At 35.9% G+C, this 16,995-nt stretch overlaps 1 protein-coding gene across 1 annotated transcript; it reads right to left on the minus strand.

Annotated features, from left to right (window-relative positions):
• Positions 1 to 922: 922 nt before the first annotated feature.
• On the minus strand, positions 923 to 16,362 carry clint1a (clathrin interactor 1a). The gene is made up of 12 exons (XM_042738341.1): positions 16,143 to 16,362; positions 11,216 to 11,320; positions 10,976 to 11,072; positions 10,781 to 10,889; positions 10,513 to 10,677; positions 9,231 to 9,414; positions 8,771 to 8,993; positions 8,461 to 8,545; positions 7,289 to 7,366; positions 5,294 to 5,577; positions 3,427 to 3,607; positions 923 to 2,647 (listed from the first exon to the last, which is right to left on the minus strand). The coding sequence occupies exons 1-12, from the start codon at positions 16,181 to 16,183 to the stop codon at positions 2,304 to 2,306; spliced, it is 1,896 nt and encodes a 631-aa protein (XP_042594275.1). The 5' UTR covers positions 16,184 to 16,362; the 3' UTR covers positions 923 to 2,303.
• Between the last annotated feature and the right edge of the window lie 633 nt (positions 16,363 to 16,995).

Raw genomic sequence — 16,995 nt, forward strand, 5'->3', positions numbered from 1 at the left:
AAACAGTATTTTGTATTTAGACATTTACCTCTTTTAATGTAAAAAAATAATAATAATGCAGTTGGGTCTCCATGGATTTAAAAGAAAAAGAAAAAAAACGGTATAAATGGGTTAATTGAGCTGTTGGAAATTGCATGCAGCACTCAAGGCTTTTTGTCTTGACATGTTTGAGTGTTATTTTTCCTTCACTGCATATATTAGCCATATACACATTACTCTCTTCATGAAATATGAAAAACTCTTCACTTTTTAAAAATCTTAGAGTCTTCCAATGTGATTTACTTAGTCACGTGTCCATATACAATACTTAAATTATTCCTCCTATTGTTGTTTTAAAAATGTTCTATCATGGTTACAGATATTTATGCTTTAAACCATAATTGCTGGTCAAATTGCTCTAGTTATATTCACCTTCAAAAATGACCTAACCTATTAAAGAATGAGTCAAACAAAGAATCCTAACCTAGTAAAGAAATAGTAGAAGAAAGGTTCTACATTTAGTTGCATATTCATATAATCACCATTTGGCAAATAGGTGTGTCCAGGGAACATGCGTCCAGATGAACAGTGACAAATCTCAAGTACATGATAGAATATAACATCATGTACTAAGTGTGTGTGTGTGTGTGTGTGTGTGTGTGTGTGTGTGTATATAAAAGATACAAAATAAACACCAGAACTGTAGCCAGTTTCATTTTCCTTTATTAAGCTCAAGTTTCTCAAAATGACTTATTAATTTTATGCCAATTAAAAAGTTCACTGGCAAAGGAGCCAGTGAAAATGGGACATGTGGCTGTACTGCTTTCATCCTATTAAAGCATGCAACGTTAACATTTAGAGTCAGGTCCTAAGAGGGCTCTAAGAACAGACTATTTTTAAGACATGAGATTGATCAGAGGAGATAAAAAAAACAAGCTTCACATTGAAAATGGAAATCAAATCTTTATTGTCATTCATAAAAGATCATAAGTACAATCAAGTCATTGTATGAAACTGAAAACATTAAACATTCTCAGTGGAAGATTTAGTTTTTTGTTGCTTGCTGTAGATTTGCATAAACATATAGTGTTTCCTGTAACACTCCCCAACCACTAACAACAGTTGAGATTCCACAGAACCCAACAAACCTGACTACAAAAACCTAACAACCCTTCAGGAAAAAGAAACGAAGAAGAATTTGGTCATTTTGCTTGTAAAAAGCCTTAGATTGGAAGAGAGGGGCTTGGTTAACTTCAATGGACACTGTGGACAAAAACAGACGATCTTGACAATACAGTGATGGTCCTCTGGATACATTATCCAACTGTTGCTATCAGGCTTTACAAACACACAGCCTCAACTTACACTCAGCATAAGCAGAACTGCATAAAAATACGAACCTGTATCAGGTTCAATTATACATAAAATCCTTTTAGTCACTCAAACTCTTCCTTATAGGTTATCCATGCAAAAACATAAAAAATGTGCACTTATGTACTCAGCTAGATATATATCTTATTTAACAGTACCTTTAATAAATACTGTACTTTTCATATCGTCCTAAGTGTTTGTTTTTTTAGGAAGGAAAAAAGGCAAGAGACTGACAGGCACCATGTGTTTTAAGGACAGATTTAGCATTTTTATAAAGATGAAAAGTAGATCAGATTTTCATTGAAAAAGTACACTAACTATTTAAGGCCACAAAGGTTTTGATTTGGAATCGTCTTTCAATCACCGATGTTTGAGTACTTCATTTCAGCTCAGAAAATGATTATTTGAAAAAAAAAAAAAATTAAATACAAAAATGGCAAGTGATCACAAACTTTACTCCATACAAAAATCCTCACCATCATAATTGTCTTGTAACTCAATAACTTATTGTCTGCTCGCAAAAATGTTTACAGGTTATCAGCTTAAGGCAGAGTAGAGGAAAGGCCAGAACTGATCGTTAGGATTTTTCTACAGCATTAGAAACCCAATACTTCCTGGGTTAAATTAAGAAGTTATGTGAAAGGAGAAAGTCAACCGGAGTCATTCACGATCATCACATTCCTTAAAGCGATATCCCGATGCAATGGAAACGTGGGACGTGCATGTGCAATGACTGAAATGATTCTGAGCACAAACCAGCCACCCTTGATAGGGCTCCTTGGTACAGCTGATCAGAAGAACATTGAAAATAATATAATCATCCAGTTGTACATGAGCATCATTTAAACAGACATTTCCTGCGTGGTTTTATTTGACATCTTTCAAGTAGTCTTTGTCTTTTAGCTCTTCATGGTCACATCTAAAGAAGGACTGTTCACTTAATACTCTGCAGTTCATTTCCCAAAGTTGGCAAAATCTGCAAAGGCATCTTGTTTAGGCTGTCCCATAGCAGGGTTCATGCCCATGACCGGCATTCCTGTACCCATGCCTCCTGGCATCCCCATTTGAGCTGTGGACATTCCCATGTTCATATTCATTCCCATCATGCCCTGATTGACTGGCATCCCTCCCATGGTTGGCATGTGCATTGCGCTACCTGTCATGCCAGACTGCATGCCCATGTTCATCCCTCCCATCATGGTGTTGGTGGGCGGTCTGACCATTGTAGGGGCAGCCTGCATGCCCAGATTCATTCCAGCAAAGCCCTGAGTCATCATATTCACAGGAGTCTGAACTCCTATTGCAGGATAAATAGAGGAGGAGGGGATGAAAATAACGGCTGCCAAGTTATTAAAATAATCAAAATCTAAATTTTAGTTTTTGATGTTGAATTATTTCGTAATATAAAATGTCAAAGCGATTAAATGTGTTACATGTTTTATATAACATGTGTGTGTGTATATATATATATATATATATATATATATATATATATATATATATATATATATATATATATATATATATATACATACATACATACATACATACACACACATACATATAAATGTAAATTTATTTGATCAGAAACACAGTAAGAACAGTCACTTTACAAATATTCTTAATATTAATCTATTACTCTATTCAAAAAACATTTGTTTATTATACCTTCTTTATTACTTTTTTTAAAACTGCTATACCGCTTTGTTAACAGATATGCTGCTTAAAATTTGAATAATAAAAACTTACTGACCCTAAACTTTTGAACAGTAGTGTAACCGTTTTTATAACTTATTTGGAAAAATATTACAATAAAAAAAAAGCAGTAAGAAAGTTTTAAATAAACAATATGTCATGTTTTTGTATCAGACTCTAGTTTGCACTTACTATTGTATTTTTATGTTATAATAGTATTACACGTATACATTTATATTTCCATTTGCCATATTTTTTTGTTAGATTAGTTACTCACTTTCTTCACTCCTCATACAGACTAATTGTTTGAATTCCTTCAGTAGAGTAGAAACTCCAGATTCTATCTTGTTGCAGACACTCTACATCTGTATCTTTGCTTACCTTGCTGCATCATGCTGAGTGTTGGCTGAGAAGGTTTGGGTGGCTGCATGCCAGGGCCAAGGTAGTCCAGGCTTATGTCTACATTATAGTTGGACCAGGTGGAAGGCAAAGTGGCTTTGGGATTGGGCTTCTGGGTCATCGGTTGCTGGGGCATCAGTGGGCTCCCCATTGACTGAAGTGGCTGCAAAGACAAAGAAAATCAAATCGGTTTTAGAACAAACCATATATGATAGTATCCATATGATCAAACACAATGTTTTCTCTGATTTTGCTAAGATGATACTGCTCTGCTGCAGTTCAAGCATGATAATTAAAATTCCCCAATGACCATGAATGTTTGCCAATGGCAGAATGACACAACTCAGAGAAGATGAAACACACTATTAATACACCAGAACATTACACTGTGGTCTTTCAGGGTTATCAAGACTCTCAAGTTAAACAAGACAGAAATGTTGGTTGAGAGGCACTGTCTTCTCCTAAAATTATTTCAGCATGTAAAAATGCATCTCAAGTCCCTCTAATTATACCATCGGGGGGCTGCTTTTTTCTTTAGCCAAACAAAACTTGCCATTTTAAAGTAGGTCAGGCTTTTAGCATGCAAATATTATCTTTGTGCAAGGCTTTTGTTTCAATTTAATGGTTTTCTGACTTAAACTTGTTCCTCCTCATTCTGCCATTCTCTGTGATGGGCGTCCCAGGGGACTGGGGTTGATGGGTAATGAGGAGGGGGTGGGTGGAAAATTGTGCCGATGCTGCGTGTTAACCCTCGCTCGTTTCACTTTCATGTTGCCGGCTCTCTAAACCGCTGGCTCTGAACCTCGGCCAGAATTGTCTTTTCTTGCGTAAATAGTGTTTAGTGTGCAGTTCCACTTAGATGAGCTGCATTAAGTACTCCACAGATGGTGGATCTGAATGAAAACCACATTATCTATGTGCAACTCTACATCACTTGGTTTCATCTTTATTCTTTTATTGTGCTGTAAACATAATGTTGAGGGACGGCAATGCACCAAAGTCCATGATAGGTGCAACACCTAATGAAATACATAGGCACTCGTTTGCAAGTTACACTATATACAATGGCACAATCAAAATCTTTCATAATCAAATGTTTTGTGGCTTTTATTTGTTATTTTCATGCACAAGTTTGGGCCTTGTTTTTTATATATATATATATATATATATATATATATATATATATATATATATATATATATATATATATATAAGTCATCTTTATTTATATAGCGCTTTAAACTCTAAATGAATAAATGTAATTTATTCCTGTGATGGCAATGCTGAATTTTCAGCAGTCATTACTCCAGTCTTCAGTGTCACATGATGCTTCAGAAATCATTCTAATATGCTGATTCGCTCGCTGGACAAGAAAAATGTATTGTTATTATTACTTATCAATGCTGAAAACAGCTGTGCTGCCTAATATTTTTGTGGAAAGCCAAGATGCATTTTTTTCAGGATTCTTTGATAGATAAAGTTCAAAAGAACAGCATTTATTTGAAAGATTTTTTTTTAGATTATAAATGTTTACTGTCACTTCTGATCAATTCAATGCATGCTTGCTAAATAAATTAAATTATTAACTATTAATTTCTTTCAAAAAAGGAAATCATATTTCTCTTCTCAGAAAATGAATCAAAAATACTGATGGCCCATCCTTAATGCAAGGGCGTAAAAATTCATTCAATAAAATTAAGGATGAGAACATACAAAGAAAACTGAGCTCTTCAAAGCATTTCAAGCTGCCTTGATCTAAAAAACATGATTATGATAGAAGATAGCAAATACTCATTCCTCAAAAATATATAGTTAATACATTGAGAAAATTCTCAAAGGCAGCAGGCACCTGTGACTTGGACGTTGGCATGCCAGTGGTCTGAAGGGTGGTCATGGAGAAGTTCATGCTTTGGGAGGAGCTGAAGTTAGTGGTCTGAGAGGAGCCCATTAGGTCAAAGAGGTCAGATGAGGGGGCTGTGGATGCAGGGGCAGGAGCAGGAGCAGGGGCCGCCTGCAGACCTGAGAAAAGGTCTATTCCTGCGGGGTTAACAGGCTGAGCTGCAGGGACGGCTGGCTGGGTTGCAGGAAAAGCGTTCCAATCACCAAAGTCTCCATTCCCACTAGACGCTGGGGCTGAGGAAAGACAAAAGCTTCTGATGAATTGAAATACAGAGAAGCACAAACATTATAAAGAGCACAGGGAACATAGAAGGAAGTTGTGATAGTTACGAAGCTTTTTGAATGCACAAATTTGCACAATCTTGCTTCATGTTATCTTGCTTTATCATCCAGCAGAGGATGTGCATTTACATTTAAATGAGCAATACAAAAAAATAGAGAAATGCAAGAGAACCAGAAATGAAACTATCAGGGCACTGAAGATGCATAAACATCAAAAAGAATCACAGACTTTCTGTCACTTCAGCTCAGTCCCAAACATGCAGTGGGCAACATGTCACACCCAACAAGAGCTGAAATGTGTCTGTGCTCATTAGCTTTTAGCACAGCAGCCCACCATATGGCTGCCCCCTCCTCTCACTATTTAAGGGCTTTCTGCTTGGAGTATTTCATAAACAGGCAGCTGAGGATGGCAAACTCCGGTCCAGCAGAAAAAACAAACAGCCTTCTGTTATATTCCCAGAACTATATTTAAATAACTATATAAAAACACACACATATCACCACTTTGTGTCTTTCAAGTTGCACTCCCTTAAGGCTTTTATTTAAACATGTGAGTTTAATTAGGAAAAAAAATACAGTCTTTTGGCAAAAGCAAGCAAGGCTTTATTTGTTTCTCTTGGAGTTGCATTTTAAAGAACACAACTTACAGTATATTAGGGATAATAATAGGGTAGTGACTGGTCAACTAATCGACTACTAACTTCGTATCTAGATTTTCTTTTGTTCTAATATTATTTTGTGGTGGTGCTTTAAATATCGGCAGTTCTAACTGTTAGAAGGATTGCATGGTAAAACCTTCTCAGAGAAATTGTGTGTTTAAATTCTTCCCATGCTGCTACATTCAGAGAGACAGTTTTGGACATTGCTTTTTTTTTTTTTTTTCTTTTCCTAAATCTTAAGTTTAAAAGTGTGTCATGAGACCCTAGTGCTCTGTTCCATTCAACTTTCTCAAAATCTCATATAAAAACCCCCTAGAAAAACACACTACACTGGTCACATAAAACACAACACAATTAAATATATAGGGGTTTCTTAAAACCAATTAACTGATGAGTCAATAAGAAAAACACATGCACTAGTAACTTTTGAAAACACACTATTGTTCAAAAGTTTGGGACAGGAAAGTCTCTTTTGCTCAACAATGATACATTCATTTGAAAAAAAAAAAGACTAATATTTAGAAATTTTATAATTGATTTAAAATACTTCTATTTACATATATTTTAAAACTTATTCTTGTACCTTATTCCTGCAAAGTTGAATTTTCTGCAGCCGTTATTCTAGTCTTCAGTGTCTCCAGTATTAATTCTAATATGCTGATTTGGTGCTCAAGAGACATTTCTCAATATGAATGTTGAAAACTGCTTAATAATTTTGTGGAAACCATAATGTATTTTTTCTTTGATAAATAAAAACATATTAAAAAAAAAAAAAAAAACATGTTTATTTAAAACAGAAATCTTTTGTAAAAATGTAAAAGTCCTTACTGACACTTTTAATAAATTTTATATGTCCCTGGTAAAAATTGATAAAAAAAAAAAAATTGCTGACCCCAAATTTTTTGAACAGAGGTATGTGTTGTTGTAAGTAGAAGTAAAAACAATCAAGAGTTTCAGGTTGTATTTTTGAGCTGATGGTGTGTTAAGAGGTTATATAAACATACCAGCTGATGATGGAAGACTGGTGGCAGCTGCAAGAGAAGAGAAATCAGCAAAACCTCCAATCAGGTCAGAGCCTGAACCTAGAACGAAAAAGAGAGATTCAATTATCACATTCTAGATTTGTGAAACATATCAATACCCTACTAATATCCTAAGGAAAAGACAAAAATGGAGAACACAGAATAAGAAACATCTGTTGGAGTCTGTGAGGGGCACACACACTCCGGTCACGTTACATTCCAGCAGCCTGTAGCTGGAGTTATGTGGAGGAGGACAGATGCAGCTGTTTGGCTGGTGGTGGAGGAAGCAAGACAGTGAGGAGAGAGATGTACGCATCTGCTCAGCACTACACACTCACCAGGGAACACTTTGACATCTGGCCCCGGTGACTAAATGCTTCAGCAGGCAGCAGGAGAGCAGGAGAGCGCATATGCTAAACTTCACTCTGCGCACCTCCCTTTACGTCCACACTGCCAAGCTAATGGCATAGTGTTTCCTGCTACTTTGACTTATCTCCTCATCTATTCTTCATATATATCCAACTATGGACCAGAACAGTAGTTTGACTCCTAATATACATCAGTGTTTTTTATGACAAGTTCAGTGCTGCGTTGACAGAGTGTGTCTGCTTGCTATGAATGTCCCACTCCTTCGTATTTTCTGTAAGCCCTCTGGGCCAGTGCTTCCCAAACCTGTCCTGGAGGCCCCCCTACCCTACACCTTTTGTTTGTCTCTCTTATCTAACACACCTGATTCCACTCATCAGCTTGTTAGTAGAGACTGCAAGAACTAAATTGGGTGTGTCTGATTAGGGAGACATACAAAATGTGCAGGGCAGGGGGTCCTCCTGGACAGGTTTGGGAACCACTGCTCTGGGCGATACTTGATCACCTTAAAGGTGGTTTGAAAAACCTCATGATTTTTAACAAAAAAGTGGCAGAACAGTGCAACCCTTCTTCCTTCAGGGATGAACCCTTCAATATAACTTCTCCTAAGCATCCTAAAGTGAAATGTTCTTGCATGTTCAGGTGTTGAGGTAGTGCTGAACCACAGATCAAATCAATTAAATAAAAAAAAAGATATTCTTTAATATTTTCCTCAGCTAAAACTGTAGATCCACCAAAATATTCTTAACTTAGAGAAACCCAAAGAGGATGCATGTTACTATTGTTACCTTGGGAAGCTGGTTGAGCAGGTGCAGGATCTGCCGAGAACAAGTCCACCAGACCAGAACTGGGCTGACTCACTGATGATGTGGTCTGTGGCAACAAAGAAAGGAGAAACTGAAACACTCTTAACAGCAACCACAGGATGTCAGTGTAGAGTCTACGTTATTTTGAATACAAGTTTATCATTTCTTTTCACACTATTTATTAACAAATCTCTCCTTAAAGTTCCATTATCGATGCGTCCAAATGCCAGAGAGGTTTAATTAAACAGGAAAAGACTAGTGCTGGTACTGTAGCTAGTTTTCTCTCATCTACCTGGCTTGTGTTTGTGTTGGTGGAGGTTTTATCGCCAGTGTAATGCGCAGCTGCTCCCAGGTCTATCGTTTTAGAGGGAACGCCTCCTCTCTTACGAGTGGCAGTGGTCTCTGTGGCCTGGACGATCTGGACGCTTTTGGTTGTCACTGTCTCTTCATCATCTTTAAATTCTGATTTCCCCGACTGCCCATTTCGTGTTCCCCGACGGTCCTCATCTCCTTCACTATACAGAGAAGATAAAGCATAAGCTTATGTATGATCCCTAAAAAAAAGCTTCCTTTCTTTGAGAATAAGTAGATGAAACACAATCAGTCCATGACACAACTGTCAACAATTTGTTCATTTAATTAATTATAACATTTCTGCTATTTGTGTTTCAAAAAAACAAAAGAAGACTTGGCAGAACAGGAGTTTCCAGGTGATATGAGAGGGGAAAGTGAGACGGCCTGGGGGTCCTGACCTGAATCTGTCAGGCGAGTCTTCCCGGTCTTTTCTGCGGAACATGTTGATGGTGTCATCAAGGGTGCTTCCAATCTTATCACTGATCTCTCCCAATTTGTCACTGAAAGGGAAAGCCCCCTTGCTTTTGTCCCAGTCTTCATCCCATTTGGAGCGTGACTCTCCAAAATCAAACTTGTCCTCTGCTGCAGAATGCATAAACAGGACGGGAAATGTGTTATGCTATATGCACGTATATTATACAGTCAAACTTCATTTAGAACTCGTATATGGAAATATAAAGAATAAAAGAGTTAATCCCACAAAAACATATCTGGGTAATTAAAATCAGAGGGAAAAAATGCATTTTGCAAAATGAAAATGAAGCTCATTGATAAATTAAACACATTTTCAGACCTATGTTAATTATTGTCATGCAGTTGGATGTTTTACTTCAGAGGTTGTTTGTAATTTTCATTATTCTTAATGGCTATGGCTAGTGGCTCTCATTAGAATTTAATTACTTAATTATCATAAATTAAAGGCAGGATGAGTTAATTTAATTAATATACCAGTTTCTTTTTTGTTGATTATATACAAGTGTGTTTAATTGTCGTGAAAATAATTCAAGAACTGGTACTAAAAAGAGGCTTAATGTTGTTATGCAAAATATAATTTCTTTTTTTCCAGGGGTGGGGTGAAATATGACCCAGGGTGAGATTCACCCACTAATTTGATGTCAATGTAAAGAGAAGTAAAATCAGGATGCTTCCTCTCGGGTATATTTCATAACTAAGAACTGTGATTGGACTATGGTTACATTACTGAATAAATTTGCAGGCCACCATCTCAAAAACACAATACAAGGCATATATATCAAGTTTCATTCAACTTTAGAGCGAAACGACTGTCAAACTAAACATGATACCAGTTAAATCTAAAACAGCCATTACAAATAATGCATAGCATTTTTCCTTCCCAATCAAGGACATTGAAAACATAATTTATGCTGTCATGTGAAAACGCAGCTATGTCGGGTATCAAAATAAATCTACAGTACAGATGACTCATCTGGCAATGCAACCCCCCAGGGACAACAACAGTGGAGAGGAGACAGAGGACCTACTTTTTACATAAAGTGTGATTTTTAAAAAAAAACCTTGCAAACCTTGATAAATATGACAGAGAGAAAAAAAACAACCTTGCAAACCTTTATAAATATGACAAATTGAAAATAATAAATATACGTGTTTGTGTGTGTGTGTGAATGTGTAAGTAAGAAAGAGACGAAGTTAGGTACTTACAGTATCTGAAGCCCGACATACTGTCAGAGGACACGCCTACATACTTGTCCCTGTTTTTCTTGGCCTTCTTCCTCTCCTCTCTCAATCTGTCATCATCTTGAACAAACTCTATCATCTCCTTCACCTTCTGACGCACATTGACACCCTGGTCCTTGCCATTCTCATCTGAAACACAAAGCCCATTCATCCTAGTATCTAAGAGACATCAAACAGTGTATATGACAGATGAATAATAATATGAGCTTTAGCTTTTGTGCAGTTCACTCACCTACATGATGATAGCTCTCAATTGAACGCAAGTCATACAGGTGCTCTCTTGCACTAGTAACAACCCGTTCAGATCCATTTCTGATCAAGTACCCCAGCAGCAGTAAAGACTGAGGTAGAGAGGACAGTCAAGTTCATGACAGATTACAGCAAAACATAACCTTTTCAGTCCTATACCGTCATCAGTAAAGCATACCTTGTAAACTCTTCTCCAGTTTTTCTTGTTGTCTTTCAACATTCTAGTCCACAGCATGTTCATTACCTCTGGAAACTGCTCGTACATGAATGTAGCCCTGAAATGAAACAAAAAATAAGAAAAGCTTATTTTAGGAGACTCTTTATATTGGAAGCATGTGTAACTATTGACCAATACAAACATGAGATAAGATTTAGAGGAAGAAAAGATTAATCAAGCATTGAAATCCCCTCCACTTGCCTAGCAATTTCCCCCATTAACTGTCCAGACGGTCCCCACGGGTCATCGTTGGTGGCTTCTCGAACTTTAGACTCAATTTCTGTATAGTTCATCACAACATTGGTTCTGTAAGAATGAGATTAAAACACAACATCCTTTTAGTAAAGTCAAACATCCTTTATTTAGACTGATTATACGATAATAAAAACAAGTATCAGCAGGAAAAAGAGCCCTTCAGCAAAGCCCAAATATATAAAAGATAAAATATATGAATTACTGAGTGGAAAAAAGCCTAATAAAAACAAATATCATATAATTTAGTTGTAAAATTAATTGAATTGAGATACTTGTTATAGGCATTGTAAACGGAGGTCCATAATGACCAATCATAGTAGCTAATTCTGTATCACATCAGTTTAATCCTTTCACTGAGAAACATGGAAATTAATCAAAATGAGGCAACTGGTCAACATGTGTTCAAGTGACTTTTTTTTAATTAATGAATGGATTGAGGAATCTATGTTGAAAGGAAGTTTGTTTGGCTGTGAAACTGGAAGAAAGACCATTTGTTTAAAAAAAAAATCATTTTCATATTAAACAAAAAGAAACGTTAGGCAGAATATCCAACATCCTTTAAAATCGCAAAAACTGTACCTTAAGGAATAGAACAACTTGTCACTCAAAGTACACTCAAAGTGATATTTTTATACCTTATTTAACCCTAAAAGACCTGTAGTAGTACCATAAGCATACATATAATATGCACCTTGGGGGTAGATGAAGTACAAAGTTGTCCCTTATAGGCCCCAATTTCTTCACATTATTTCTGACAGTAATCCTGCGCTTTTCCATACGACAAAAGCATACAGTGAGCAGAGGCTGTAAAGCTCCAAAAGAGCAAAAAAGCATAATAAACAGTACCAAAAATGTAATCCATATGACTTCCAAATCATTGGAAGCCATTATGAAATTACATACGGCCATACAAAATGTTGTTCTGTTTTTAGAACCAAGTCTCAGTCACACTTGTGCTCATTTAAACATTGTGCATCATGATTGTTCGCAAAGCACATGAAAACATGGACATTATGCAAATGATCTCCTTTGTTGCTCCAATGCGGAAAATCTATGTTTCAAACATTATGAAGGTGTATAAGTGATGAGAGAACAAAACAGAATCTGACTATGCTATACAGGTTAAATATTAACAGCATTTATAGACACACTGAAAATCACTTCCTATTCAAACTGTATATACATATATATATACATATACATTCATACATCATTCATACATACACACACACATACATATATATATTATTAGATCTATACATATATATGTATATATATACATATATATTATACATATATATATATATATATATATATATATATATATATTAGATATATATATATATATATATATTATATATATTATATATTTGTGTATCATGCTATCTGGTGAGTTGGTAACCATTTTAAAAATCCCCATGGTGTCAGTAAATCTCTATTTTTTTATTGCCTATTAAAAAAAGTAAAGTTAGAACAGTCATTCAAATAATGCCTTAAACGATCATCAATCTTAGACCCCACCTTCATTTGAATAACGGATGCAGATAACCGGCAAAGCAGGGCCAAAACCTCTTATTAAGTGAAACCAGTTTAGCACTAGAGGGACATAACCAGAGTGACATAAAGAGTGGTTACACAAGACACACAAGATCTCAGTATATGGGTGGGTGTAGGACAGACTCGCTGAGAATAGAGGGTGGATCAAATAAAAGCACCCTATGGAGTCCTCAGTCTTTCCTACTCATAAAAAAATAAATAAAAAATAAATGAATAAATAACCTTTTGTGGTTTTAGTAAAGACCACTGCCATTTGCTTTAGAAAATGTCTAGTGTCTAACTGGGAAAAAATACCTTAGTATTGTCTTTCTCAATGGAAGCTTAAAAGTAAGATGAAAAAAAAAAATAATAGTAATAATTTAAAAAAAAGTTAATAAAAAAAAAATTCCTACATGTTTGCTTTCTCATTTAAGATGAATTACTTATAGACAATGACAGAATCATAAAAATCAAAAACATGTACAAAACCCCTTAAACTATCAAACACAAAACTTCAGCATAGTTTGAGGTGATAAAAGAGGTCAGGACATCCGTTTGCTTATGCTTGCTAGGTGCAATCATTTCCTCATTCTGAGTAATCTGGGATAAACAAGACTGTGTCCAATCCTTAAAAAACACAACAGACAGGCCAACCGCATTGACTGGTTTCACAGGTTGAGGATAACGCAGGCTGCTTTGATTTTACTTTAAGGTACTACTAAAAATTCTTTCCACAGTTACATGATACCCGTGGCTGAGTGATAATAACATCTACTACACTAAATACTATAATACAGAAGTCTTCCTGTGGCATCTCAGGACTTTCACACCATTTAGGAACAGGTTCATTGCTTTACCAGCATAAAGCTAAATTCCCCACACATTGTCAATCCAGCCATGGCTACACTTGGCAAGTAGTCTGTTAAAAGGTCATGCTGTTGATAGAGATGGCAGACTGATTTTGGAGGCAATAAGCTAAATGTCTTCACCTTGCTACATTGTTTTCAACTTGCATTGCAAAAACAGGAAATGACTTTTTTTTTCTTCTTTTTTTTTTGCAGGTCATGATGAGCAATGGCTGTCTAGAATAGATAGTATTGATTATTTCTTTTATATATTTATATTGATTATCCAGAGATTTTTTGTAGTCTCTATTAAGTGGCTATTAAGAGCCAATACAATATACTATAGTGTTAGATACTTTATAGCATCACATAGCACAATTTCACCTCTGAAGAGGAGTGTGTAAATGTAACAGTTTCAGGAACATACCCACTCATTAGGCAACACCCAAAGGTTTGTGCAAAGTCATATTTGTGAATTAATGCTTTCAGTAACTGCTTTGAGAAAAGAGCAAACTAGCAAAGGATAGAAAAATAAAACAACAACCTCAAGATAAAATAAATATCAACTTTAATTCAACAAAGAAAAAATAATAAACAAATTTCTCTTAAAAAAAAACTAAAAAATACATTTTTCTTTCAGAAATACTAAAGTCTAAGAAATAAAACAGAAGTGTAGTCTGTGACTATGACCAGCAGTTTATTTTAAGACAGGGATTTAATTTTGTTCTTGACCTTGGCACTTCTACAGAAAAACATCATTCTGAATTTCCCACTGAACAACTATTCATAAAGACAGTAGATGAAGCCGTTTACCCCTTAGATGGTATAAAAATACCAAAATCTAATAAAAACAAAAAAAAGGTCAACAGACCAAAAATAGGTCAAGAGACTTTGTATAAAAGCTAGCATCATCCTAGAATTATGTATAAGCAAATATGACAGCATGGCATAGTGGACTAAACCACTGAAAGTGCAGAAGGCCACTGACCTCTAAATAAATCATTTAAATGTGAGCATCATGTCACACAAACTGTAGATAAAGATCAAATCAATCATTTGAACAAAACTATAACAGTGTAGTTTTTTGATAATTGTTGGAAAATAAAAACTTTTTTTTTTCTGGGGTATTGTGTTCCTGTCCTTTAAAGGGTTAAAACAAATCAACTATTCCTAACCCAAAACTAAGACATAAGACTTCCTGCCGTCATTCACCATAGTAATTACTGAGGCTGCACCGAAAACCTAGGCAGCTGACTTGCTGCCGTATGAGGCAATGACTTTGCAGGCAGCGTTTTTGCACGAAGAAACTGATTTTGGACAGGCTTCTGAGGCAGAGTAACGGTTTAATGAGTTTTGGTGATAACTAAGCACATTTTAATTACTATAATACTAATTTCTCAATAGAAATAACATTAGAAGTGCAAAAAGTTAGTCAGATATATACATTTACACACAAACTGACCACCAAATGCAACTTTCAGACGCCATATTTTTTTTTTAGCTCAACCGTCACGCACAGGATTGTGGGATATCAAAGGCAGCGAAGGAAACATCTATGCTGCCTTCAAAATTCGATCAGAAGAAGGTATCTCCGGAGACAGCAAATAAAGCAGAATTTGGATTCAGACGTGCTTTGATGCCTTGGAATGCTGCCTTCTTTTTTAGAGCTTTCGGACGCAGCCTAACATTATGGTGAATGCCGTCAAATTGACCGTTTCAATATGGCGGCCGCATCTACGACATGCATGTGCGGTCGAAAGGGGCATCTATATATATCTATGGGTTAAAACACCAGTTTCAGTTTAACAGCAGCAGTTTCTATGAAACTCGAAGGCTCCATTACAGAAGCTACACAACCATCTTTAAACTTGCAACCTTTGTACCAGGATTAAAACTAGAAAGTGTAAACAGTTTGCCAATTAATCCTAAACTGACACCATACATATATGAACAAAGAATCGTTGTTCATTTCAGGCTAGCTGATTAGCTTGAATAGTGCCTGACAATAGCTGTCAAACATGAAAAAGTAGTTGCCACTCCAATGCCAAGTTAAACACGTGCTCTTACTTGAATTTTTAAACAATCTTGTCCTTCAGAAAGGTTAACAATCAACACGTCGGTTTGGTATGTAAAGCACTTTTAAACACAAACGCCGTGTTTTGACAGCCAACACAAGTTTAGCAACTGTCATAAAATTAGCCACAGAGTTATTAGTAAGGACATTTGAGGGTACCGTTTGTCTCCTAAACAAAATTAAACCGTAATAAACAAGTGAAAACGTCTGATAAAGTATCGTAACCGACTCGAAATCGAAAGTTAAATACACAGGCTAAATACGCTAGTTTTAAGGGCACAACAAAGCTGTAGTTAGCTACAGTGCTAACTCCTGTCTCGAGAGTGCGATGTGACGTCAATGAGTGCGTACGTGTCTCATTTTCAACAGGTATGAGACAGGACACCGAAATACTGTCGAAAACATTCACAATACTCACGCTTTATCAACCAGCTCCCTCACTTTCCACATATTCAACATCTTGGCCGTGTTGTTTTGGCTCTGGTTCGTGAAAACAGGTGTTCCAGCCCTTGAAATCCTCTGGTCGTGCCAGGCGAGCTGTCACGAAAGCCTGTGCATGAACTCTAAAGTTGCGCTGCTTCAGACAGCGGTGGAGGAGCGCAGGCCAGACAGGTTACTACGGAAATGCGCTGTCACTTACGGAAATTTCGTAGGCTGTTTCAGCAGAACACTACATCCTTGATGAGGATATGACATAAACCACATTAGCATAACCTCCCAGAAGTGGTTAGTGAATGTGAACTAAATTAACGCGTGTGTTTGTTTCAAATGATACTGAGAACGAATAATTACACCAATAAATGAATTCTATATATAATTCTATAAATTATCATTATTCAGTTATATAAATTTAAATTCTAATTAATTTATTTTCAGTTCTCACCAAGCACAATTCATTTTTAATGTGAATTTAAAGAGATAGAATTAAAGGAGCAAGCTGTCACAGTGTTTTACATGTAAAAAATTAATTAATTATAGAGAATAACAGTGGAATGTTGAAAGACTTCACTGTATGTATACAGAAATTTATATGATAAATAATAACAAAAATTAAAATATGTTCTATATCAGATATATATATAAAGTTTATTCAGACAAGTTTAAGGTACTGTATGCCACTGCCAAGTTTTATCAGTCACATCTGCCTAAGAATGTGCGTATTAGACATTGACATGGTAAAAAAAAGAGTAAGTTTCTGGGTGTCAGCTCCAATAGGTAGTCCATTTCTCAGGAGCTGAGATGCCAAGGTTTTGTGTGTTCTGGAAGATGGG

This window comes from Cyprinus carpio, chromosome B14 (genome assembly GCF_018340385.1).
Source record: "Cyprinus carpio isolate SPL01 chromosome B14, ASM1834038v1, whole genome shotgun sequence".
In the NCBI taxonomy this organism is placed as follows: Eukaryota; Metazoa; Chordata; class Actinopteri; order Cypriniformes; family Cyprinidae; genus Cyprinus; species Cyprinus carpio.